Source organism: Solanum pennellii, chromosome 11, assembly GCF_001406875.1.
Source record: "Solanum pennellii chromosome 11, SPENNV200".
Lineage (NCBI taxonomy): Eukaryota > Viridiplantae > Streptophyta > Magnoliopsida > Solanales > Solanaceae > Solanum > Solanum pennellii.
In genome coordinates, this window is record NC_028647.1 from 9,376,683 (window position 1) to 9,399,813 (window position 23,131).

General features: G+C 33.7%; 2 protein-coding genes and 1 long non-coding RNA gene across 3 annotated transcripts; 1 reads left to right on the forward strand and 2 right to left on the reverse strand.

Moving 5' to 3' along the window:
- Positions 1 to 1,841: 1,841 nt before the first annotated feature.
- LOC107004887 (beta-galactosidase 16-like) lies at positions 1,842 to 11,791 on the forward strand. The gene is made up of 19 exons (XM_015203287.2): positions 1,842 to 2,194; positions 5,039 to 5,134; positions 5,218 to 5,330; positions 5,475 to 5,541; positions 6,018 to 6,110; positions 6,239 to 6,382; positions 6,455 to 6,549; positions 6,690 to 6,798; positions 6,965 to 7,049; positions 7,111 to 7,229; positions 7,339 to 7,500; positions 7,696 to 7,877; positions 8,065 to 8,156; positions 8,717 to 8,826; positions 9,218 to 9,322; positions 9,595 to 9,696; positions 9,892 to 10,037; positions 10,343 to 10,468; positions 11,399 to 11,791. Exons 1-19 carry the CDS (start codon positions 1,961 to 1,963, stop codon positions 11,406 to 11,408), a joined length of 2,190 nt encoding a protein of 729 aa, XP_015058773.1. The 5' UTR covers positions 1,842 to 1,960; the 3' UTR covers positions 11,409 to 11,791.
- LOC114074888 lies at positions 6,145 to 7,117 on the reverse strand. The gene is made up of 2 exons (XR_003575243.1): positions 6,869 to 7,117; positions 6,145 to 6,377 (listed from the first exon to the last, which is right to left on the reverse strand). It is a non-coding gene; the product is annotated as an uncharacterized LOC114074888 (long non-coding RNA).
- A 103-nt stretch (positions 11,792 to 11,894) lies between the features above and the next one.
- On the reverse strand, positions 11,895 to 21,689 carry LOC107004889 (N-glycosylase/DNA lyase OGG1). Its single transcript, XM_015203290.2, has 4 exons — positions 20,896 to 21,689; positions 14,724 to 14,934; positions 12,494 to 12,820; positions 11,895 to 12,140 (listed from the first exon to the last, which is right to left on the reverse strand). Exons 1-3 carry the CDS (start codon positions 21,618 to 21,620, stop codon positions 12,584 to 12,586), a joined length of 1,173 nt encoding a protein of 390 aa, XP_015058776.1. The 5' UTR covers positions 21,621 to 21,689; the 3' UTR covers positions 11,895 to 12,140; positions 12,494 to 12,583.
- Between the last annotated feature and the right edge of the window lie 1,442 nt (positions 21,690 to 23,131).

The following is a 23,131-nucleotide window of genomic DNA, read 5'->3' on the forward strand; positions in this document are numbered from 1 at the left end:
AATGTACCAAAATGCCCTTTAATTTTGTAGTCTTAAACATGTCACGTTGAAAGTTAAAGTTGAAGTGTTGCAAAAAAGGAAAATGGTCATTCTTTTTTAAACAAACTAAAAAGAAAATAGACATTCTTTTTTAAACGGAGAAAGTATTAATTAGTTGACCAAAAGATCCATTGCAAACACCGAAATGAGTTGCTACTTAGTGATGAGATTGTTTTACGTTTGATTAGAAGTTTCGAGTTTAAATTTGGAAATCGAGAAAATCTTGTTGGGAGCGTCATCTCTAAATAGATCCTGCAGTGTGTATTCAAATTTAATCAGAGTTCTAATATGGACACCAAACATTAAAAAAGAATCAAAAAAATACTACTTTTCATAGTCTCAATTTATGTGATTTTTTATTTTTCGAGAGTCAAACAGTTTAGATTTGATCAAAAATTTATGCATGGACTCTTCAATTTTCTTGAAATAAAAATTATATTTTTGTAAACTATGTGAAAAATACTATAAGTCACAAACTCAGAATAATTAACAATTCAAAATAATTAAAAAAGATATAAAAATTTATGATCAAAGATAAAAAAATTTAGTCTCAAAATTCGAAAACTGCTACATAAAGGAATTACTAAGGTTACTTTTCAAATGTCAGGTTGTGACACACCTTAATTAAAGTAAAGTCTCATTATCCTTGAACTCATTTCTTTTCTAATTTTATACATTTTTTGATTTACGTGATATAATTTGTGATTCCACGCAGTTGAGACGCTTTGGAGTCTTGGAAATGTTTGGATGTCACGTAAGTTAAAAAGGTAAAATACAAAAAATAAATTATAAAAATAATAAAACTTTAATTTAATTAAGATATATTTCTAAAATTTCAATCATAATCTAGCAGATACTGATATCTTATTCCAAATTAAATTTACAATTTTGAAATTGTGTTGGCGGTAGTGATGAGAGTCATTTTAAAACACTACTAAACAAAAATGTAATGTCTTCATGTGACTAGTCTTGTCACTTTTTTCTTCTGCCTATATGCATGTTAGTTGGACTCACACTGTCAAAAGGAGGTACTGAGAGAGTGACTACTGAGATTTTATTTCTCATATATAATTAAAAGAAAAATTAGATTCAAATTTTAAAAATAAATTTTTTTTCTTGATAAACCCTATACTAATTTCTTATTTCTAAGACCGAGAAATAGAGAAGGTTGTCCTTTTATTTTGTTATCTCGAAGAGACAAAACAAAAACACTCAAGATGATATGAATGGTGCTAATTTTCATGTTCTTTCTAGTCTCGTTTGGTTTTCGAAAGCCTCCCTCTCTCGATAGATCAAGCCTCCTTTTCAGTCACCCTCTCCCAGGGAAGGTGCCAAGTAGCTGATTGCACATTGCTAAGGCTAGAAATAATACGTCTGAGAAAGAATACCGAAAAAAGATTTTGTCGATGTGAGACTTCCTAACACTCCCTTACACATTTAGACCTTCACTTAAACGTACACACTTGTAAAAAAAGGCCCAACATTGGTGAACAACAATTGACAGATAGTCCTTGCTCTAATACTGTATAAAGATATGACATCTAAGTTTAACTCAATTCGAAAAACTAGATATTCAAATCTCTCTGTATCAAGTTAAAAGTGAAAAAAAAAACATTTAATCATCCATTTGTTGAGTCTAAGACTAGTAGTTGGGTCATGAAATTTGCCCTCACATGTTCCACGGAAATATCATTATGTTTTTTTTTTACAACCTCTCTTTCTTTTATTAAATTAAAAGTAAGTTTTTAAGAGAGGATTTTTTAATTTGAAGTATAAAAGATGAGAAAGGGACACAATAATTTCATTGAGTGTACTTCACATGTAATAGCCCCACTAACTTGCCTTTCCCTCTCTTCATACTCATATTTGTTTTTCTTATACTTTAATTTCACTCCTTTTGCTTCCAAGCTTTTTCAATTATATGTATATATACATCGTCGATACAATAAAAAATCAGCTAGTTTCGTGCTACGTACGTGGTTACGAAACGATGAAAATGTCGTGGTCGGTAGCCGTGACATTAATGATGGTGATGATGGTGGTGGTGTCCAGCGGTGGAGCAAATGTGAGTTATGATGGAAGATCATTGATGATAGATGGAGAAAGGAAGATGTTATTCTCTGGTTCTATTCATTATCCTAGAAGCACTCCGGACGTATGTATTTTTTTCCCTCTCTTTTCATTACTGAATCGAGCTATATAGTTCGATCAAATTTATTTATCAATATACTCTAAATATATAGAATAGTACTATTAAAAGACATGAAATTCCAAGTTTTCGTCAAATTACCATAAAAAAATTGTTTGTTGGAAATGTTTGCACAAATTGAGCATATAAAATATCCTTACAGTAATTACCTATATAACTTAAATCCTACTTACAATAGTTTAAGTATATATATATATTATTAAATCATTTGGAGAATAATTATTGACAAATCTTTCCAAAACTTAAAATGTGAGATTTGAAATTGTCAAAAAATATATAGTAACATTTATTCACGATAAGACATAAGTATCCTTAGGCTATGATACGAAATCTCAGAGACACTACACCTTAACTAAATTAAGGTCCCATCGCCTTGCTGAACCCTTTTTTTTAAAAAAAAAAAAAACTAAAAAGAGATAATACACAAATACCTCCTCAACCTATGCCCGAAATCTCAGAGACACACTTATACTATACTAAGGTCTTATTACCCCCCGAGAACTTATTTTATAAATAATTTTCTACCCCTTTTCGGCCTACGTGGCACTAGCTTGGAAAAAAATCAACCAGCGTTAGGCCCACAAGATAGTGACACGTAGGCCAAAAAGGGGTAGAAAATTATTAGTAAAATAAATTCAGGGGGGTAATAGGACCTTAGTATAATATAAGTATGTCTTTGAGATTTCGGGCATAGGTTGAGGGGTACTTGTGCATTATCTCTTTAAAAATTAAAAATAAAAATTGTACACCTTTTTAGCTTACGTGACATCCAAATATCTCCAACGCGCTTCAACTGCGTGGAGTCACGGAGTATGTCACGCAACCTAAAAGATGTATAAAATTATAAAACAAATGAGTTCAGAAATAATAAAACCTTAGTTTAATTAATATGTTTCTATGAAATTTCTATCATAGTGTAAGGGTTTTTTTGTCTTTTGCCTATATATTACAAGAAGTAAAAATGATGTAACAATATGGAAAATATTTAAGCTCTTTATATTACTTTAACTCTACCTATAATAAAGTAACATATATAGGTGTACTTAATTTGACATATGCTACCGTAAGAAGTGGATTTCCTTGACAACATCTATGAAGGTTATTTTAAGTTAAATTAACACCTAATCATTTACTAATAAATTAAGGATGGTTGAATTAGTAAAATATTTAGTATCTTATTTAAGAGTTCAGGGATCGATTCTTTCTTGTTAGAATTTTTTTTAATTGAGCTCGTCGTATTAAATTTACCTGGTGCAATTTATCTTTCCTAAATGTGGATTTATTTAGTGCACATTCAAAAAGTATTAGTGACATTTTCATAAGATTCAAAAAAATATTTTTTAAAAAATGGAGAAGATAAAAACCAAAAATAACTATCATTTCTTTTGTTAACCAGACATTAATTTTGTCAATTTGTAATTTGTATTCATGTGCGTAGGGATTAATATATGAATATATAGGTGAGAAAATTAACTTGTCAATAAGGTTGTTAGGATTAAGACTTTGATTGAAAATTGCATCTAAATCAAACTTTATCTAGGTTCTTTCAACTTCTTTTGTCTGGTTTCTATAAAAAAATATTAGTCCCTTCGTTTCATTTTATATGATACTTTTCAGATTTTGAGATTCAAATAAATTAATTTTTTATCATAAGTTTTTATAGATTTCTTAAATATTTTGAATTATCAATTATTGTGATTTATAGTACTTTCTACGTAGTTTACAAATATATAAATTTTATTTTAAAAAAAAAAAATAAAGATTCAATGTGCAAATTTGATCATCAAACTTAACTCCAAAAAAACAAAAAAAAAATGTCACGTAAATTTGGAAAGAGGGAGCACTACATTAATCTAGATGTTACCTATTCCTAGTTTGGCGTTTTCATACATAAATTGGGGTAAAGTTCTCCCTAATAAAGGCGACTCAGTACTTCGACTAAGTATGTAATATTGTTTATCAGAGTCCGGAGCCTAAATGGTATAAATATTAACAAAAATTTCAAAACGACATATAAAATTTTATATTAACAAAACGGCAAAATCGCTGGAACAACACCGATTTCCTCCACCGGAAAAAGCAAGCTACTACTGCAGTGATTTTGTAAAATTTGATTTTAAAAAAAAAAGAAATTCAAATCACTGGCAGCGATTTACTAATTATTTTTTTTAAAAAAAATGAAAATCGCTGTTCTAGGCAACGATTTTCATTTTTTTAAAATAATTTTTTTAATAAAATTGAAAATCGTTGTCTAGGTAGCGATTTGAATTATTTTTTTTAAAAGAAAATCACATTTTGCAAAATTGTTGCAGTAGCAGCGATTTTGCTTTTTCCGGTGAAGGAAATCGCTGTTCCAGCGATTTTATCGTTTTGATTAATATAAAATTTTATATATAGTTTTAGAATTTTTTATTAATATTTTATACCCTTTAGGCTCCGGACTCTTGTTTATCACTTCTACCTTAAAATGTGAGTGTTAATTCAAATTATAAACAGTACTAAACTGAATTTCACCATCACTAACATTACTTTTGCTCCCCTTACATTATTATTCATTTGTTAACATCAACAACGTACCATTGTAACTTCACAAGTGAGATATTAAGAGAGTAAAATATAAGCAGATCTTATCTCTCTGTCTCGAAGAGTTAAAGAAAGATTATTTTCAAATAATCATCGGCTCAAGCCCAACAAGCAAGAGTGTTTACATTTGTTTGAAGTATTTGACAACTTGCATTACTATAGTTGTTTTTTTTCTCTCTTTTCTAACCATTATTTTATTTCTTATAGATGTGGCCATCACTAATATCGAAAGCTAAAGAAGGTGGAATAGATGTGATTGAAACTTATGTATTTTGGAACCTTCATGAACCTCAACTTGGACAGGTATTGGATAAAATGTTGTCATCAATAATATATTTTTTTTCGAAATTTTATGTGAACTCTAAATACTTTACGCATCGAATCAGTATGATTTTAGTGGAAGACGTGACATAGTAGCATTTATAAAGCAAATTCAAGCACAAGGTCTCTATGCTTGCCTTCGAATTGGACCCTACATCGAGGGTGAATGGACTTATGGGTAATTTTACATGCTTCAACTTTATGATATTTTTGCATCCTTGGTCCAAAATATTATCCAGATTTAACTTTTGGCCCCTCAATTTTATTTTATATTATTTTGGGAAAATTAACTGAACTATATTGTGATTTTTGATGTTTATAGAGGTTTTCCTTTTTGGTTACATGATGTCCCTGGGGTTGTTTTCCGCTCAAATAATGAACCCTTTAAGGTAATATTTTCATGTTCTTGGAATTACTTCCTCTCATTTCCATGTATCGTATCAAATCATTTTACGATTTCAAAAAGGGAAAAAGGACAAATATACTCCTCAACTATCGTACATGGTATACATATACCTTCCATCATACTTTTGGGACATTGGTGCCCATGTCGTAAAAAAACTAGAAATATGTGCCGTTTACACTAACATAAGACTAAATAGGGATACGTAGCACAATTTTATCCGTCAATTCGAAATTTAATAAATATCGAATCAATGGATAAGATTATGACATGTGTATGTCCATTGATATAAAGGGTATATAGCTTTAGTTTTTGGACGGCAGAAGCATTAATATACCAAAAGTATGACGGAAGATATCTACATATCATTTACAATAGTTCAGAATATATTTGTTCCTTTTCCCTTTCAAAAAAGATAAATAGTTCATCGATAATGAGCGAGTGTAAATTGTTTGTTGACAGTTTTACATGCAAAATTTCACTACAAAAATAGTGAACCTAATGAAATCAGAAGGGCTATATGCTTCACAAGGAGGTCCAATTATACTATCGCAGGTGAAATTTAACATATAACACACATTATTTCTGATTTTTCATGTAGTTATCTTTTAGATTATACGACTAATGTTTTAAAAAAAAAAGGATGTAAATTGTTAGAAGTTGATTTTTTTGTGTACATGCAGATAGAGAATGAATATCAAAATGTAGAAAAAGCATTTGGAGAAGATGGTCCTCCTTATGTGTCGTGGGCGGCGGAGATGGCTGTTGGACTTCAAACTGGTGTCCCATGGTGCATGTGCAAGCAAGATGATGCTCCAGATCCTGTTGTAAGTTAACTTTCTTCACTCTGAGACTAATTAAACTACTTTATTTATGACATTTTCATAGACATGCTACAGATTAATGCATGCAATGGGTTGAGATGTGGAGAAACATTTACAGGGCCTAATTCACCAAACAAGCCATCTATTTGGACTGAGAACTGGACAAGCTTGTAAGCCATCTAATCGTTTGATAACCAGAGTCATTATCTGATAAACGATCACTAGGAGTCAGACTCAATAGAATTTGATCAATCCTATATTGTAACAGTTAGAAGTTGCTAAAAGATATTCATTTTGTTTGTGTTTAAAGCTATCAAGTGTATGGTCAGAATGCAACACTAAGATCAGCAGAAGACATGGCATATCATGTTGCTCTCTTCATTGCAAGGAAGAATGGAACCTTCATCAACTATTATATGGTAAATTTCACACCTACTAACTCCAAAAAAAGAAGAAAGTATCGTCAAATATAAGAAAAAAAAAAGTTACCTCATACCGAATAGAGCCAACATACTTCACTACCAAGTCCAGTGTATCAAATTTTAGCATCTTCTAACAAGGTTCTCTGGATGGCTGCATTATCAGTATCATGGAGGAACCAATTTTGGAAGGACTGCTGCGGAATATATGATCACAAGTTACTATGACCAAGCTCCATTAGATGAGTATGGTAAGGAATACACAAGTTTTACTCGTGGTTTCACTAGCTCTGAATGAGAATTCTACCACAGGTTTAATCAGACAACCAAAATGGGGACATCTGAAAGAGTTACATGAAGCGGTGAAGTTATGTTCAGAGACCATACTTTCTGTATTCCCTTCCATGCAGTCCTTGGGTGAACAACAAGAGGTAAATATCCACCGAGTTCACGAGAAACCCTCATTTCAAGGCCCAACTTTTCTCTTTTTCTTACAAAGATAATTTCAATCTCAAAGCTTACAAGCACTATACAAACCAGGCTTATGTATTCAGTAAAGATTCTGGAGCTTGTGCAGCATTTCTAGTCAACATGGATAACACAAGAAGTGTAGTGCAATTTCAGAATTCATCATATGAATTACCTCGGAAATCTATAAGCATCTTACCTGACTGCAAGACTGCAGCCTTCAATACGGCGAAGGTAAACACTGACATACTTAAGTTTCTTTCAATTCTACGTATACTTGAACCTTTCCAGATCTACTCACTGGCTCACTACAATCCTAAGGAAATGTAGAGATGCCAAAACATCTCCTTATTCCTAATCTAGAGAAAAGCTAAGATTTGGTTTATAACCATAGAAGACACTAACTATCCGCATATTCATCTGCAATAGGTAAGCACACAATTCAATACAAGAATAACAATACCAGCCATTAAGTTTGACGCGGCTGAGAAATGGGAACAATTTGAAGAGGTTATTCCACAATTTGATGCTACTACACTGAGATCAGACGTATTACTGGAGCACATGAATACTACAAAGGATGTATCTGACTATCTTTGGTATACTTTCAGGTAAATTCAAAAGATCGTACATACACCAGTCAACTCAGAAGAATAAAACAATAATATTTAGATAAATTAAACCAGGATTGAAGGACATGTTTCACCTAAATTTACTCGCACAGTATAAATATAAACAAAATAGTAACTGCAATCTAGGAACTGCCTTTTACTAATATGTGTGAAATCCACATGACAGTATCCAGCAGGATTCAATGGAACAGCAGTCTACACTAAGTGTGAAGTCCTTGGGCCATGTTTTACATGCTTTTGTGAATGGAGAACATGTAGGTAAGCATTTGCCCATGGATGCATTATACAAATGAAAATTGTGTCGTGCAGTTTCAAAAATTGAACTTTTTTGGGGGTTTGTTCCGAGTCTAAAATAATGAAACAAGGGGCAAACATTCGTCCTACACATGAGCAAAGATGTCATCATGAACCCCTGTCCCTGATACACACTCCTCTCATAGATAATCAGGAAACAAAAACGAAAAAAGAACGGCAATGAACAATTAATTGTTACTAACTATTCTTTGTTAAATGATAGCTGTACCATTGTTACAAGAGTGATAAGATTTCCAGATTCTACACTTCTTTTATGGAAATGGAACTTATGAATGTAGGAACTGGCTTGACCAGTGAAGAAAAAATGCTTCCGTTTCCAAAAAGAACCCATAATTTTAGTTTCTTAGAGTTCCTAATCCCAAGCTACTTACCGAAAGAAATATCTCCAGAAAGAAGGTTGCATAACCAGTCATGCTTCTATGTGAAGCACAAATCAAAACTTTATGCAACTCAAACCATCAATTTACAAAACCTGTTAAACTTCCAACTGTTGAGTTCTGTAGGTTCTTTACATGGACGGTTCAGAAATACAGCATTTACATTAGAGGGCGCTGTTTCTCTGAATCAAGGGACAAATAACATCTCATTACTAAGTGCAACTGTTGGCTTACCGGTACGTACTTTCATTTCCTCTGTTGGTTTTCCTGGGTTGCAGCTAATAATACATCACCCATTAGTGAATACATTGTCAATTTCATCATGATATTAGCAATAGAGGAAGTGCATATTCATATTTGGAAATTGCATTTTTTTTCTTTTTGGTGAAAAGAGAGGTACTACTCATAAGGTAGGACAGTACATTATGAATTGCATATATGAGCTCTCTTTCCCTCTCAATCATAGAAGCGTCAAGGAACAGCATTTCATTTTACTAGCCAAGTTCATGTATTCACATGACTTGCTTAAGCACCACTTCTTTAGATTAGTGATTTCTAAATTTAAGGAAGAAGTATTTAGCAGCAAGAATTATAAAGATAAAACTAATTTCTATCCTCATCGTGCAGGATTCAGGATCATTTCTTGAACGCAGGGCTCTTGGTGTAGAGTCAGTAATTATTGAAGACAGCAAAGAGGCCAAAAATATCACCAACTTATCATGGGGTTATCAGGTAATTGTCGGGTAAAACATAACCCAAATTTGTTGTTTGGTTAGTCATTGATACTCTGCTCATGCCATAAAATGTAAACACTGCTAACGATAAGTTAACCAAAAACATTGTAAGGTATTTAACATTTTCTGCCACATTAATCTATCAACCACAGATCATTGTTTAGTAGAGCTTTTTTAAGGCTGAGAACAACAAACCTAACAACCATTATTCTTTGACAAGTGAGTGCAATTTCTAATTAACCTTACATCAGTATAAAACATTTTCTTAAGGTTGGATTATTGGGGGAGAAGTTACAAATTTACTCATTAGAAGAATCAAAGAGTGCTTATTGGAGCAGCTTAGGCTCTTCTCAACCGCTCACATGGTATAAGGTAAGTCTATGGATCCTTTACGGATACCTTTTTTCTATATCACGTAGTGCTACTTGTTTTAGTGACTAATAGATCCTCAGCAATTAAATATGTGCTTATGTTTCGGTTTACAATGCTACAAACAGCTCTTACATATTCCAATATATTTGTTATGTTACTCAACCTATGATATATTGATTGATTGCAATTTGCCAGTCAGTTTTTGATGCACCCAAGGGTGATGATCCTGTTGCATTAAACCTTGGTTCCATGGGAAAAGGTGAGGCTTGGGTTAATGGACAAAGCATTGGCCGATATTGGGTCTCATTTCGAACTCTTGCAGGCATTCCATCACAAACTTGGTATGTAAGGTGACACTAATTCAGATTGATACTTGTACAAACTTTTTGTACTGAATAACTATGATTAATATAGATCTTCAGTATACGTTATTCATAGAATAATAAGGCCACATTAGAACCCACCTATCTTCACCATATGTTATTTATAATATTAGCAGGTCATCTCAGAACCAGTCAATCTTATCTCTTATCTACTTAACAAACCTCTTCACTTAAAGATCTCATGCACTCTTGTTTATCTACGAAAGTTTATTCATTAGTAATTAATGACTAAACCCCCAGCAACTAAAATTGTTCATTTCCAGGTACAATGTTCCAAGATCATTTCTCCAACCAGGGGACAATTTATTAGTCTTGTTCGAAGAGGAAACTGGCAATCCTCTTGACATCACCATAGATACTATTTCAGTCACAAAGCCGTCGTTGAGAAAGTAAACTTCTATTCCTTTTTTGTTACCAAGTTATTACCTCTAGGCTCTACGAACTATATCTTCTTAACAAAGACATTTTTAAGATATGAAGGAATAACATGTTGACAAAAAACAGACAATCCAAATTATGGTAATTGATGAAAAAGTCAACGAACACCATACGTAGAATTTCTTCAAAAAACAAATTCCATGATTAGTAACAGATCAATAATCCAATATATCAATTTTTAACACTTAGGAAGTGTGATTTCTACATGAGGCATTCATTTCTCATTGTTGAACCAATATTCCCTTATAATTTTGATCACTCTTCCTAGACTGGAATCTATTAAGAAGATTGTGGTACAGAGCCACAATTCTAAGATTCAAAATTGGCCGAAACTAATACTGCAGGAAGATGGACATTATGTCTTTTACTTACTTCTGCTAACTAAAACACAAGAATCTAACAACACTGATTGCACCACTTTATTTAACAAAAATTAATCTTTTCCAGAATGTTTTTTTTTTCTTCTCAGAGGTTCTCTTAAAAGATCTAATATTTGTGTCTATTAACTGTTAATACATTTACAGATTGACTAGTACTAGTTTTAGCTTAATCAACATTTTCTTAACATCTTTAGACTGAAATACCCTTAGAAAGAAAGTTAATTATTGAAAGTATACACATTAAAAAACTGAAAGACCAAATTAAATGCATGTCTAGTAGGATTTGCATTTTCCCCCCACAAATTTACAAGCACGTTTAACTGTGATAGGTCAAGAATTACGACCCAATATGCGTATTTGTTCCAAATTCAACTATATGCCAATAAAAAAAAAAGCATGTCCATCAAAAGTCAAGACTATCACTGTATGAAGTGTCATATCAAGTTAGTCGTTGTCCTATCATTTCACTTAATTTACATTTTCCTAATATGACTTTTCCAGGCTTGTCTAGGGATGAAGAGATTTACCATCCCTCACTCATAAAAAACTTTGGGAGTTCCACATAATAAGGTGTCCATAAGACTGGCAATTGATGCTCCGTGGATAAAAGAACAATGTTGACCATTCTTTGTTTGGGTGAAGCAGACATGATTTCCATATACATGTTCAAATCATAGGAATGTAGAAGTACAGAGCTATATATTTACACAGGTTATTGATTCAATCAAATGCAGACACATTGATGTCATCATCTATTTGAAGTTAAATTGCACAGATGAAAAGGTCCCAATTGAAATTTTCAGCTTCCTATTTTCACATCTTTCATTGTCTATGTTCCTGTATTTTTTTAATGAACAAAAACAGAACAAGTGAAGGAAATGGTTTCGAAATCAATCAGGCATTTTATTTACGACCCTTATGTCCTATGAATTTCCAAGAGAACAATTACGACGAAGGTGGGAGAAAATAGACGTAGTCAGACAGATAGCAATGCAAATTGAAGCCTTCAACCAATTTAACACACAACATATAGTTAATGCAAATTAATACATTCTTACAGAAGGAAGTCCTACACATTTCAATATGTGAAACTTTAGCAGCCTGAACGTTCAAATTGGAACTACTGAAACAGAATAACAAATACCCTACTTACAAAATTAGGCTGTAAGTCGCCACCGATTAAATAATTATGGAACACTGACTTCATGCAAAATGCTCACCTGCTAGATGCTTTTTGCCATGCCTGCAAAGGAATTATCAAGTAATTAATATGGACATTATCATTTGCAAAAAAAACTAAGCAACAGGTGCCAGGAATGCAGATAATTAGAATTTCTCCATAAGATGTTTAAGAATCTAAAAGTGCTAGTTAACCTAACATTTCTTCAAGTAGAAATCGCCAAATATATATGTATCATTAATATAAACTAAACAAAAAGTAAAATACGATAAAATGCAGCAAACCAGAAGGGTAAAGCAAACATTTCATGTAGAATCACTTTCTAAGCAATATACATTCTTTTCAACTTTAACACCCATAAAACTGAAAATCTTAGCAATTTCTAGAAGAAAAATCTTCTGAGATGTTTTTGATACCTCGGTGGTGAGAACTAGAAAAAACAGTCTTCATCAGATCTGCACGTAGATTAAATCTAACTTCGAGCATGAAAACACAAGCATGACATATCATTCTTTGGGGACCTTTGTGATCCCACCCAGTTTTCTCTTTCTAGAATTAGGAGACTTCTCTTCCGTAGAATTCAACAGTGCTTTCTGTGAAGGTAGTTCTGCAATAAAAAGCAGAGTTTGAGCCCAACCAGCATATTTTCCATATGTCCTCACAAAAGCATCTGCCACATGATTGCAAAGTTTAGGCGTAAGACTGGTTCCTGCCAGTTCAGGGAGGAGGTATCTGGTCGCGATCTAGCAAAAGATCAAGAAGAAATGTTGAAAATGATAATAACAGATATGAACAGAAGTACATTTTCTGAAATTTAAGTAACATCAAAGAGCAAAGAGAGCAACATGTTTGCATGTCAATATCTCAATACATGTAACAGGGAACACTTGATCAAATTAGGAAACAGCAGAATCTGGGCCAACATACATCATGGAGAACAGCACTGCGCTACTTATAGTACTTCTGCTACCCTAATTGGTTCAATTATCAGTTTCCTGCATCCAGTGTTTTTTCCTCTCTTTTTTTTTTTGGAGAAGAATAATTGTGTCGTAAAAGCAGCACTGAGGGGATGCTGAAGTAATTACAGGTGATCAGAAAGCAAAAGAAAAAACCCATTCCAATCTTATAGGGACTCCAAGAGGCAAAGTATGGATTTTGCATCATTTATAAAATCTTCCTTACACCAAAAAGAAAAGAAAGTATACATAACCTGTTGGAATGAATCCTTACATCATTTATAAGTATGGATTTTGCATCATTTTTTTAACGAGATTTTGCATCATTTATATGAGTAGCATCATTTATAAACTCATATTTTCACTTCATTAATAACCGAACAAGCTAATCCTTTCAGGAAAAAGCATCCCCAAAACCAAGTGCTTCCTCAAGAAGCTGGCACTACGACAGACAGTAAAGCTCCAAGCGGTTTACATCTTTTAAGGACATAAACCAAAAGTTGGTGCGCATTTAAGAAGAAACATAGGCTAGAAACTATCAATATGCAGGCTCCTATTTTCCTTACGTGAAGGGAACTTCATACTCGGTAAGACTATGTTAGCTACAAAACCAAATTGCGGATACTTACCAACTGCTAAACTGTGATCACTGTGAAGCATATTTTTGTGTTGTTTAATTGGTATAGGAAAAAGTTCTTCTGGAGAAACATAAACAATAGATAATTGTTGAAGTGTGTGACCATCTCATCTAAAAGCTTAAATTGTTACAGAGAGTAAGTTTTAATTATTTAATTATATTGTCACACGCCCACTCATGTATGGCCCTAATTCTTCTTCATTGACCAAACACATGAAATATTTTTTGCTTTCTAGGTGGGAGCGAGATTTGAACTTAGGATCTTTGTCTGCTCTGATACGTATCATGTGATTAGAGGGACATTGAACCTAGTTCAATCTCAAAAGCTAGCTCATAAAGGAATGATTTTCCAAGAACATATAAGGAGACCATAAGACAACCCATTTGTTCAACCAACGTGGGACTTAACCCCCTCTCTCCCAATACATTAGGACTAGACAACTAAAGCATGGAATATGGATCGTCGGTCACTTGGTTGTGCCTATGATACCATGTTAAAATTGTTTGATCATCTCATCTAAAAATTAAGTTGTTAGAGAAAACATACTTTTAATTACTTAATTAATAGTGGTACAGAGATGCACGCAGAGTAGGCATGAAAAAAATATAAATGAAAAGAGGAGCATAACAGCATCTAGAAAGAGGATCTCCACAATGAACTGAAAATATTCAAAAGCAGCATAACCCTTCATCCATAAATAATCATTCACACCAACAATCTGCTACAAAATTCAATGGATTTCAACTCTCCTCATTATCTTTTCAGTCCTCTCGCCTCCCCCCTTTATTTTTTATAAAGAACTCATTAGTCCCATCTATATACTCTTTTCGTAACAAAATAGAGGTCTTGGGAACATATCACAAGAAAGGAACAACAACAACAATTACAACAATAATAATAATAATCTTCTTTAGGTTTATCTTAATTTGAAATATTTATAAGAGAGCATATCTTATATCTTATATCTTATATGTAATCAAAGGAAAATGAATGTCAGAAGATGTTTGTGATCTCCTATACAACAAAAAAATATAAAGCCCTTGAAAGCTAACCTTCCACACATGAGTATCAACTGGAATAGCATGGTGCTGATCCAGAGAGAAGAGAGCAATACATGCTGCGACTTTAGGACCAACACCAGGTAGAGAGCACAGCGAAACAATGGCCTCAGGAAGATCTACTTTGCGAAGTGCAGCAAGCCACTCCATACCTCCACCAGGCTTTGATTTCAGTGCTTCCACAGTACCTACTATATATTTAGCCCTGATCATTTAATACAAGATCAGGAGCGTAATGGAGTGAGTTATTAAGTATAACTATAACTTGACATCAGTTCAACTATAACTAGAAAGTTGAAACTGTTCTCATCTACACAAAATACTCAAGTTCCTGCCAAAATTGCCCTAAGTGAAAATGCAAGGGAATTGGAAAGATGAAACAACCCAAAAGTTGAAGATATAGGACGTATCACATCATCTGTCATTTGATACCATTTTAAAAGGCTTTGGAAATCATTCATCACCATATTGTTAACCAAGATGATTTTGGTAATGCCAAATAGTGTTTCAAAGCCACTCGAAATCTTAATATCTGAAAATGCATGCACTTCTATAGTGAGAGTTTGAAACTTAAATAGAGGGAAAAGGAAACTTAATGGGATTTGATAGATTTCATAAAGACTGTCTCATCAATTTGTTTGAGATAAAGCTCATCAATTTCGCTGCAGTTCCATACACCAGCAACACCCCTTCTATATGTATAATTTTGTACATTCCCAAAAGAAAGACATAAGGACCTATTCGCACCCACAAGCGTGGCCTAGTGATCAATGAAGTGGATTAAGAACCATGAGCTTTCAAATTCAACTCCCACCAAAGACAAAAATACTTAGTGCCCATTTGGCCAAAGATATTTTTCACTTTTTCCGGAATATTCTTCTTGAAAACTGTTTGGAATGTTGAATGTAACTAATCTACACTATAAGAGCTCACCTCCAATGGTGGATCACAGATACATTTTGAGAGAAAGAAAAGGAGAGTTCTTCATTATTGTGAAAAGCTTAAAAAAGAAATTACAATGTAACAATGACTTTTTATACCCTGTTTACTTCCTAACTGACTAACAACCTTCTTTCAATCCCTAACTGCCTCTAACTAACTTTATACACAGCTTTAAGTAATTCCTATCTCATCATCCCCCCTCAAGCTTGTGGGTGCAAAGACATTCAACACACCAAGCTTGCTTATCAAATATCATGTTGAGCTCTAGGTAATCCTTTTGTCAATATGTCTGCCAATTGCTCCTTGGAACTTACATATTCTGTTCTGAACAGTCCTGCTTGTATCTTTTGTCTGATAAAATGACAATCGATCTCTATGTGCTTGGTTCTCTCATGAAACACTGGATTGGCTGCTATTTGCGAAGATGCCTTACTGTCACTGTATACTACAGCTGGTTGTTCAACTTCATTTTCCAATTCCTTCAACAAAGCATCAATCCATACTAGTTCTGAAACTGCATTAGCCATACTCCTATATTCAGCTTCAGCTGAACTCCTGGAAACTACATTTTGCTTCTTAGATTTCCATGACAATAATGTTTCACCATGTTTAATTAGAAAACCTGACACTGATCTCCTTGTATTTGGGCATGCTGCCCAATCTGCATCACAGTACACATTCAACTTATTGGACCTTTTGCTGCTCAGTAGTATCCCAAGTCCTGGCTCCCTCTTGATGTATTTCATTCCCCTCGCAGCTGCTTCCCAGTGTGATCTCTTGGGTTGGTGTAAAAATTGACTAAATGTCTAAACAGAGTAAGCTATGTCTGGCCTGGTCATAGTCAAATATAACATCTTCCCTACCAGCCTTTGATACTGTTCCCTGTCTTCAAACAGCTCATCATCTAATTCTCCAGTCAGACAATCCAACTCTTGGATTGTTAGTTTAATGTTGGCTTCAAGAGGGGTCCAAGCTGGTTTAGCATTTCCTAGACCCAAATCTGAAATAATTTCCAAAGCATACTTCCTTTGATTCATCAAAATGCCTTTTGCTGATCTACTAAATTCCATTCCCAAAAAGAATTTCAACTCTCCAAGATCCTTAATCTTAAAAGCCTTGTGTAAAATGGCTTTTGTGTGCTCTATAAGTCCCAAATTACTTCCTGTCACTAACATATCATCTACATAGACAAGAATCACTACGATGTTTGATCCTTTCCTGTTAATGAATAAGGAATGATCTAGGCTACTTTGAACAAAACCAGATTCCAATAATGCTTCACTCAGCTTCAAGTTCCATTGCCTGCTTGCTTGTTTGAGACCATAGAGGGATTTGACAAGTCTGCATACTAGGCCAGATTCCCCCTGACTGTCAAAGCCCTCTGGCAACTGCATATACACCTCATCATGAAGATCACCTTGTAAGAAAGCATTGTAGACATCGAATTGATGAACAACCCAATTATGTTGAGCAGCTAAAGATAAAACAGTCCTGACAGTAGCAATTTTAACCACTATGAAAAAGTCTCATGGAAATCAAGCCCCTCTTTTTGTGTGTAACCCTTTGCCACCAATCGAGCTTTAAACCTCTCAACATCACCATTAGCCTTCAACTTGACTTTATAAACCCACTTACAACCTATAGGAACTTTGCCTTTTGGTAGAGGAACCAAATCCCATGTATGATTATCTTAAAGAGCTTTTATTTCAGTTTGCATGGCTTCTAGTCATCTGACATCTAAGATAGCTTCCTCGTACGTAGTTGGTTCAGTAACAGCAGAAAAAACATGTAAGTATTGTTGATAAGTTGGGGACAGATTGGTATATGAAATGGAAGCTGCAATATGATACAGAACATGATTTGTTGATCGCTTAGAAACATATTCAGATAGCCATAAAGGTTGTTTAGTAAGCCTAGTGGATCTTCTGAGAGGCATAACAGGAGAAACAATAGGTGAAGGTGGATGTACTGGTTCTACTTCTGTACACAGTGGGGGTGATGAATCATGAGATGTTTCTAAATCAGGAATAATGAGATCATCCATTGGACATGGAGAAGAAATAGGACAGGATTTAGGTTCAGGTAAATGACATTGAAAAGGAAATTGATCCTCATGAAATACCACATCTCTGTTCAAAAAGAACTTTTGCTTTTGTAAATCAAAACAGATATATCCCTTTGTAACACCTGAGTAACCCATAAATACTGATCTCACAGCCCTGGGTGCAAACTTATCAATTCTAGGCAATGTGCTTGCAAAACACAAACAACCAAATGTTCTCAAGTGTGTAATACATGGCCTCTCCCAAAAAATGCTTCATAAGATGACTTTCCCTCAAGAGTTTGTGAAGGCAATCGATTGATAATATATGTTGCAGTAAGAACACAATGTCCCCAGAATTTGATTGGAATGTGACCTTGGAATCTTAAAGCTCTAGCAACCTCAAGAAGGTGTCTGTGTTTCCTCTCAACAATACCATTTTGTTGAGGGGTATGAACACAAGTCCTATAATGAATAATTCCTAAACCTCTAAACAAATCCTGCATAGAAGTACTGATGAATTCTCCTCCATTATCAGTCCTGACTCCTTTAACAGTCGCATTAAACTGAGTAGCAATCATCTTAAAAAAATGTTTAAGAATAACCAACACATCAGATTTGAGCTTTAATAAGAAAAACAATACTGTTCTCGAAAAATCATCAACAATAGTGAAAAAGAACTTATTTCCATCAAATGTTGGAATGTCATAAGGCCCCCACACATCTGAATGCAACAAATCAAAAATCTTTTTTTTTTTTTTTTTGCAAATCAAAAATCTTTGTAGATTTAGTACAACTGTTGTAGAAAGGAAGTCGAGTATGTCTAGCTAGTGGACATATCTCACAAGTACTTAAAACTGATTTGCAACTGTCAACAGAATAGCCTAACAAATCCTTTATGGATCCTACTGATGCATGGGCTAATCTTCTATGCCAAAGCACGATATCCTGTTTGTCAGCATGAGCAGCAAAGCTTTTAAAATTGTCAGTTTCAGAAACTCTCTGTTTTGATGAACTTGTTTGAACCAAAAAATAGAGACCATCCTTCTCCTTACCAATCCCCTTCAGTTTCCCACTGGAAAGATCCCGGAACACACAAAATCCAGGATAAAATGATAACAAAACAATTGAGCTCCTTAGTAACTTTGGCTACAGACAAAAGATTATATTTAAACTCGGTTACATATAGAGCATCATGCAATTCTCCTGTAACTGTGAAATTGCAATTACCTATATGAGTCACAAAAGTCATACCTCCATTGGGTAAATGAACCTTTCTATTTTGGTCAGGCCTAACAGTTTGCACATTATGTAGCACGTCTAAAACAAACCATATGGTTGGCTGCACCACTATCAATTATCCAAGGCAAATCTGTAAGTTTAATGGCATTATGTGAGCCATACCTGCCATATTAGCCATCACATTAGCTGTGGAAATATCTCCATCTAGCATATGTTGAATGTGATCATGTTGATTATCAGTCAGAGGAGGTGCTCTAGGTAGATCTCTTGCACCTGAATGCATTGAAGAGGAATTGTCAATCTTAACATTATTAGCATTATAGGCAGTGTTACCTGTCCCCTTCTTCTTGAATTTCCAATCTGGTGGATAACCATGAAGTCGACAACAATTAGCCTCTACATGTCCTTGATTTTTGCAATAATCACATTTCAACTCCCAATTCTTCTTCCCTTTATAATATTGATTTGAGTTAGATTGTGAAGACTGTGAAGTAGTTCCTTTATTGTAACAAGAAGGTCCTCCTCTTCTTGCCATAAGAGCAACTAGATCTGTACCTTCTCCACTCATAGATGTAGATGTGATTGATCTTTGGCTCTCCCTATTAACAAGCATAGCATAAGCTTTGTTAATAGTGGGCATAGGTTCAACCATCAATATCTGACTACATGATTGATCATAGGTTTCATTCAGACCCATCAAAAATTGCATCAATTTTTGTCTCTCCATATGCATAGACAGATCCTTAAAATTTGGACAATTACAGGGTGGAGGTGTAATACTAGCAAATTCATCCCATAAGTTTCGCAGCTTAGAGAAATAAGTCGGTATACTATCAGTACCTTGTACCTTTATGCAATTGATAGATCCTTGAAGCATTTACTTTGTCAAAACGCTCTTAAAGATCCTCCCAAACAGCTCGTGCACTCGTTGCATAAACAGTACTTGTATGCAAATCCTGAGTTACAGAGCTCATAATCCAGCCTTGAACAATCGCATTACATCGATCCCATTGATGCCCTAATTCAGATCCGAAATCCTCCTTTTTCCAGCTGCCATCAACAATACCTAGCTTGTTCTTCCCAAGCAATTGGATTCGCATGGCCCTGCTCCAAATGGAGTAATTATCGGATCATGTTAGCTGCATCGGAATAATGGATGTACCTGTGGTATCGGATGGATGTAAAAATAGAGGATGACTGTGATCAAACTTGAGGTTCGCCATTGATGCCATCAGCGAAGCAGTAATTACAGAAATCAGCTTCAGTAGAACTTGGAATCGCAGTTGTATGGCTCTGATACCATGTTGAATGTAACTAATCTACACTATAAGAGCTCACCTCCAATGGTGGATCACAGATACATTTTGAGAGAAAGAAAAGAAGGAGAGTTCTTCATTATTGTGAAAAGCTTAAAAAAGAAATTACAATGTAACAGTGACTTTTTATACCCTGTTTACTTCCTAACTGACTAACAACCTTCTTTCAATTCCTAACTGTCTCTAACTAACTTTATACACAGCATTAAGTAATTCCTATCTCATTATGGAATAGAATTGTTACAATTTTCTGAAATTCCAATTCCGAAATTTTCTAGAATTCGAAAAACTCCATAAAGCTCTATTTTTTTCAACAATTTTCTCTCCAAATCACTCACAAAAATTCAAAAACAACTTCAGCTTCCAAACACCATTTTCAACTTTCTTCCGAATACTACTTTTCCAAATTTCACATTTTTTATGTCTAACCACTTAATAGTGATCTCTTTTCATCTGTCTTGGACTTGTTGGACAAAGTTATCCGGTAGGTGATGGGATAGTCCCGGACCAAACAGTTATATAAAAAAAATACAGAAAGATATAAGGGCCTATTGATATCATAGGACACCATAATTTTAAATTTAAACAAAACTCTGAAACTACCATGATTGGGGGAAAAACATACCTGTAACCAAAACCAGCAGCTCTTAGCTCTTGTTCAGAAACCATTGCCAACCTTTCCAGTGAAGGAAACTCATAAAACTTGAAACCTCCAACAGCTCCCAAATAATTCCCCAATGATGAAATAAAATCAACCATCATAGTAATTCTCTTGATATTGTTATTAGATGAGCAAATAAACTGAATAAGACACTCAATAGGGTCTTGCCTTAGTACTCTAGCACCTTCCAAATGAATAGCCAATTCAGCAAATCTTTTATCAGAAGCCTTAAAACTCTCCCAAACCTCAGTTAAAGAAATACCCACATTAAGAAAATCAAGAAGGGCTACCCTAGCATCAGCAGCAGATTCAGATTCAGAGTCAGAGTCAGAGGTAGTGCAATGGAAATAGTACCCAACATCACCATTGTCAAGCTGCTTCAGTGAAACCAAGTGGGACCTACCAACAACACCAGTATACTGAATGGGTCCTGTCTGTTTCCACCTGAATGTTTGGCCTGTTGGGAAAGTGAGGGGCAAGTAAAGTTCTGATTTTGATAAGTTTAGGGGTACCCATTTGGGATCTTCTTCTGGGATTGGATTTGTGAGAATATTTCTTGGTTTTTTGGAAGAAAGGGTTCTCAAAGATGTGGTTTTGGAAGGGAGAGATTGTGGAGATGGTGGAGTTGATGGGGTTGAAGCCATGATTGTTGGTTTCTTCATGATCGACAGAGTTCTTACTGATTGCATCTATGGAAAAAGCAAAGAGCTCGCACAATGGAGGCTACTGAGGAACGATTGGTTAATTTGCTCCTTGTTTTTTTTAATTTATTTATAATACATTAAAAAAAATCAGAACTATTTTAAATTTAAGGTGATCTTTAGTGTCGACTGTCAAAAACACAACTAAACTATACTTCTTTTTTTTAGTTTCATACCTAAACTATTGAAAGTTTGAGTTTCATATCTAAACTATCACTTTTTAGTTTGAGAAATACTTTTATACCACTCTCATCATTGTATGTGTAATACACTCTCTCTCTTTTATTTTAAAGAATTTCCACATCACACTCCAAAAGGACAAAATATTCAACCTTGACAAAAAATAAATAAATTATTAGTATTATTTAAAATTACAAATTAAAAAAACTGTTATTAAAAAATAATATTTTCTTTATAAAATAAAATATAAAATAATTTTCATACCCCACCCCATTTTTTAAAATTTTTTATTTTGTTTAAATTTCTTTATAAAAGTATTTCATTTTTTATTTCATCTCCTCCCCCTCATCAAATACTAATTTAGATATTATTTTATTTTCTTAAAAATATAATTTTACCCATATCACTTAACCCTCTGGTTTTAATTTTTTTTCCTAGTATTTAGATATACATATCGAAAATACTTATTACTTGCCGCCACAAAATTTTTTATATTTTTTTAGTTGTTTATGTTATATTCGACACACTAGTAGAATTTTTTTTTCTAAAAATGTATGTACGTGCATATCTAACACAAAATAAGAAAAACATAAAAAAATAAAAGTTAAGAGAGGAAAATTAAATAGAATTGGGTAGATTTTTTTAAATAAAATAATCAATTTCTATCGGGGGGAGGAGGAGGATGAAATATGAAATTTTCAAAAATATTTTATAAATGATTTTTAAAAAAAAGGATGGGGTTGTCGCGGGGGAGAGGGGGTACGTGGAGGAAGTGGTGGAGTGAGAAAAATAATTTTATATGGATAGTAATCTTTAATTTTTAATTAGTATTAATTTTTTATTATTTAATTTTTATCTAGATAAAATATTTTATCTATGTGGAATGTCATATGTCAAAGCTTTTTCATATAAAAGAGAGAGTGCACTACACACTACACAGAGGTGTGTTTCTCAAACAAAAAAGTGATAGTTTAGATATGAAACTCACACTTTCAATAGTTTAAATATGAAACTCAAAAAAAGTGAATAGTTTAAGTGTGTTTTTGATACTTATCTCTAATCTTTAAGCAAAATAACAAAATCTTTCTTTTCCCACCCGGTGTCCGGGGAAATAACAAAACCTTTGTTATTGACTTAATTTGATTCAACAACGTAATGAAATACTGTAGTAAATTATCGGGTTTTTTCAAATTATTTAATCAAAATTCTACCTTCTAAATTTGTTAATATTACCTAAATAACTGATAGTGGCAAATAAGAAGTATTTAGCATATAAATGGTAAAAAACTTAATTAAGAGAAAAAAAAATGTATGCTTGG

Excerpts from the sequence above, each read along its gene's own strand:
- LOC107004889 (XM_015203290.2), bottom strand. The coding sequence starts at position 21,620 with ATGCAATCAGTAAGAACTCTGTCGATCATGAAGAAACCAACAATCATG. Across the intron at positions 14,935-20,895 it reads GCTGCTGGTTTTGGTTACAG|GGCTAAATATATAGTAGGTA; the intron begins GTATGTTTTTCC and ends TTAAATGATCAG. Across the intron at positions 12,821-14,723 it reads TTGATACTCATGTGTGGAAG|ATCGCGACCAGATACCTCCT; the intron begins GTTAGCTTTCAA and ends ATCTTTTGCTAG.
- LOC107004887 (XM_015203287.2), top strand. The coding sequence starts at position 1,961 with ATGTATATATACATCGTCGATACAATAAAAAATCAGCTAGTTTCGTGC. Across the intron at positions 5,331-5,474 it reads GAGGGTGAATGGACTTATGG|AGGTTTTCCTTTTTGGTTAC; the intron begins GTAATTTTACAT and ends TGATGTTTATAG. Across the intron at positions 7,050-7,110 it reads AGCTCCATTAGATGAGTATG|GTTTAATCAGACAACCAAAA; the intron begins GTAAGGAATACA and ends ATTCTACCACAG.